Below are 3,892 nucleotides of genomic sequence, written 5' to 3'. Positions count from 1 at the left end.
TGGGCACTCTGTTGATGCATACTGCCTCCATGCGGAGTGTGTAAGGTATATTTTATTTTTGTTTTATTATGAAAAGCAGTTTTATTCAATATTGCATGAATACTTTGAATTATTTGCCAACAAAAATAATTAGACTATTAAATAAACAAATATGACTATTCATCATAAATGACGCAAAACTCAAGACACATAAATATATATACATTAGTCAAGGTGCAATAAGTAATAATGGGGGTAAAATAAAAAATGAATTTGATGCGGTCTTCCACACCTTTTAATGTCTGATACTTTGACTCCTTATTTTTTTTAAAATGCATAAGAATCTGACTTAAGTGTGTTTGGTGGATTTTTCCTACGACCTTATTACATTTGTATAGTATGTATTAACAAAGATGTAAAATATTTTTTCCTGAAAATATAAAGATGCATTATTCACTTTATTTGTATTGTATTTGATGTTACTTTTATTACAGGTTATTTGTTTTTTCGAAATAAAAATGTCATGTCATTTTCAATATTTGACGTAAATATATAATTAAGTTGATACAAAAGCAGTTGTGTGTATCTGCTAATTTTCTTTTAAAAATGTTATCATGCACACATGGATGTTTGTGAGATACAGCCCTGGCAGTTCATATGCACAGTGTGTGTGGAGAAGATTCAAACAGCCCAACAACAAACACAAACCCTAACAAGTGGATAAGATCAAGTCATATTTTATTAAAAAATTAAATGTAATCTATTTAGACCTCCTTATTGTTTTACGTACAGCATGTAAAAAGCATGCAGTACAGTGTCAGATAAATGACATTGTTCCAGAGATATATATTTTTCTTGTTTTTGAAAAGCAAAGTTTAGTCTCACACTTCCATAACCTGCAGTAGTCTTTAAAGAAATATCACAAATATATAATTTCATATTTTAAAAAAGGGTCTGTTATTTCCTGAAACAGAAACAAAGAGGAAATGTTTCATTTACTGGGAACTACATTCAGCTGCGGAATTTTTGAATTTGTGTGACAGCAGGACGGTGTTTGTGGGATTGAGTCAAAACAAAACTACAGTGTGTGTTCATACTGCAAAAACATGTCACCCAGTACAACAGTGTGCCTCATTGATATTTTTTTAATAGTTTTTGGACAATAATGGAGCTCTATAGCACATAAGAACCAGATACACTGATACTCCCACAGTACTGTGGAATGTGTTGACAGAACCAACATTATAGAAGATCATCCTTATCCTTTAAAGCCATTTCTGAAGATTGCCGTGATGTGTTCAATTTCAAATACATCGACATGTCATTCTGTCCTCCATAACATTCTCAGTTCCCTTGCATCTTGCATAGAGTACAGACAGATATGGAAGGTGTTGTTCATCTGGCGGGCCTCCTGGAGGACAGCAGAGAGTAGAGCAGAATGCCTGAAGCTACAGAGACGTTGAGGGACTCGATCCCCCGGAACAGCTCTCTGCCGGCGGGGATGGTTAGAAGTGTTTGGCACAGAGAGAGCAGCTGCTGGGACAGTCCCTCCCCCTCACCCCCCATCAACAACACCGTGGGTTTGGTCACTTTGAAGTCTGAACACAGGGTGATAGGAACCTGGGACTCCTCCCCTTCAGCTCCCACCGTGCCCACCACCTGCCAGCCCTGCGCCATCTTCATCTTCAGCATGTCCTCGAGGTTTTCGTATCCGTACACCCCAATCACCTCCATGGCGCCTGAGCTGGCCTTGCTGACCACTGGAGACAAGGGGCAGCTATCATGAAGGCTGCTGACAACTCTGTCCACGCCGAGAAAATACGCCGAACGCAGTATGGCGCCGAGATTCATGGGGTCCTGAATTTTCTCCAGAACGAGCCAGAGAGGAGTGTCCCCCGCGTTGGGTTTAGAGTCTCTGTCTTCAGTGAGATAGCCTAGAGGACTTGCCTGCAGACACACTCCCTGATGCACTCGCCCAGAAGACATCTTGTCCAGGTCGTTCTTACTGACCCGCTGGATTTGTACTCCTCGCCGATGAGCCTCCTCACACACATTTAACACAGACGCCCTGTGAGAGGCCTCGCCATCTTTTACAAACAGTTTACGGGGCTTCCTTCTACCCTGAGTGAGAGCCAGGACACAGGGAGCGATGCCAAAAACAACCTCATATTTCTCTGCTTTGGAGTCCATTGTTGACTTATTCCTCTCTCCAACCGGCCACTCCTTCTTTTCTCCCCCAAACCTCTCCTTCCTCTCTCCCCCAAACCTCTCCTTCCTCTCTCCTCCAAACCTCTCCTTCTTCTTCTCTTCCACCACCCTCTCCTTCTTCCTTTTCTCTCCCTCTAGCCTCTCTTTTTTCTCCTCAGGGAAATCCTCCATACTCAGTCTCCTGAGTTCAGATGACATTCTGCTGTCAACCCAGCTCCTCTGATTCGGCTCCTTTATCACAGTTCTGTAAAATAGAAAGATCTTAGAAAACTTGTAATTTCAAAGCTGCAACACCACCTTACGGAAAGGGATGGTTTACATTGTTTGAAGTAGGGTTTTTTGAGGTACTCATCCAAAGTGACAATTAGGATAAGTAGACAGCAGTAACCATATGGAAGCAGAGCAATGAACTGCTATGGACTGAGGTAGCAGCAAAACTTATTTCAGCCAGCAGCAACTCCTGTATTCTGAGAGTCAAAATGGCTGTTTTTGCTAAAAATGTTAAGAGAGCATATACAATGGATCCAGCTTCCCATAGGTAAAGGCTGTCTGACTGCAACATTAAACTGTTTCCCCTACCCACAGCAGTACACTGCTTAGCTCCTGTGTCAGATACTACTAGTACTATGTGTCTCTCCAAACTGGGGGCGTGCCGACTGCCATGTACTGTAGGAAATACAGTCACTAAAGATAAGTACATCAAAACATTCAAATTATATCTTTAATTTCTTGATAACTAACCAATATAATTTATTAAACAAAACTAAAAAACACACATTTATTTTGTAGAGGGCATTTTTCCAAAGGTCATCTTTTTTTCATTACAGGGCTAAACTCCACTTTTTTATTATTACAGGAGACTCTCATCAAATTTATTTTCAAGATTTTTATTTCCATTATTTGTGTTGTTAACTTAATAAATGTGGAATTACTCAAATAAAATGTCCCTGAAATAAAGAAAAAGTAGTCTAATAATTATAAACGTCCAGTTTGAATAAAAAAAACTATTTATTAATGGGACTTGACCCATTTATAATTACACGTTTGATTTAATTATTGTATTATTATTATTTCAGAGATATCGTTTTTTTTTTGAATAGTCACAATTATAATAGACAAAGAAAATAGCATTCGATATGAACTGACCTCTCCTGTGTGTGCCATCCATCAGATTCCCCAGGTTGGTGTTGGACCCCGGAGGAGTTTATTGAAACTCTGCGTCGTCTCTTCAGCACAGGTTTGCTGCTGCTGTCCTCTGAGCACAGCGCAGAGGCTGAGACATGATAAGAGTCCACTCTTGAGATTGATTCCGGTTTGTATAATCTTCTAGCCCAAACCAGCAGCAACCTCTGCTGATGTGCAATGCTATTTACCCACATATTGAAATAGTTGTAATAATGTCCAGATGCACTAGGAAGGGAAGCTGGCCAGGCGAAACGTCCAATAATCTATACAAGTTGTGTCGGCAGGTTAACTCCTTAACTATTATCAAATATTTCCTTTGACCAAGCATCAAAACCCACTGTCTTCCTCAAGAGAGGATGTTTGTGTGTCCTTAACATGAAATTAGCACATGTGCAACCTAGCTACATAAAGCTAAGAACATTAGGACCGGATGTCAAGCGATTTCACCTAGAGAATAAAAGCCTCCCAACAAAAGTTTGCCATTTGTGTGGGATACATGTTATTAAAATAGATCTTTACT

General features: G+C 39.8%; 1 protein-coding gene across 1 annotated transcript; it reads right to left on the bottom strand.

The window, feature by feature from the left end:
• Window positions 1-700: 700 nt before the first annotated feature.
• mrm1 (mitochondrial rRNA methyltransferase 1 homolog) lies at window positions 701-3,824 on the bottom strand. The gene is made up of 2 exons (XM_079658167.1): window positions 3,334-3,824; window positions 701-2,431 (listed from the first exon to the last, which is right to left on the bottom strand). The coding sequence occupies exons 1-2, from the start codon at window positions 3,564-3,566 to the stop codon at window positions 1,375-1,377; spliced, it is 1,290 nt and encodes a 429-aa protein (XP_079514293.1). The 5' UTR covers window positions 3,567-3,824; the 3' UTR covers window positions 701-1,374.
• Window positions 3,825-3,892: the final 68 nt, after the last annotated feature.

This window comes from Notothenia rossii (genome assembly GCF_949606895.1).
Source record: "Notothenia rossii genome assembly, chromosome: 11".
In the NCBI taxonomy this organism is placed as follows: domain Eukaryota; kingdom Metazoa; phylum Chordata; class Actinopteri; order Perciformes; family Nototheniidae; genus Notothenia; species Notothenia rossii.
The sequence above is the reverse complement of the archived record's forward strand: the minus strand, read 5'-3'. Positions and strand labels throughout refer to the sequence as shown.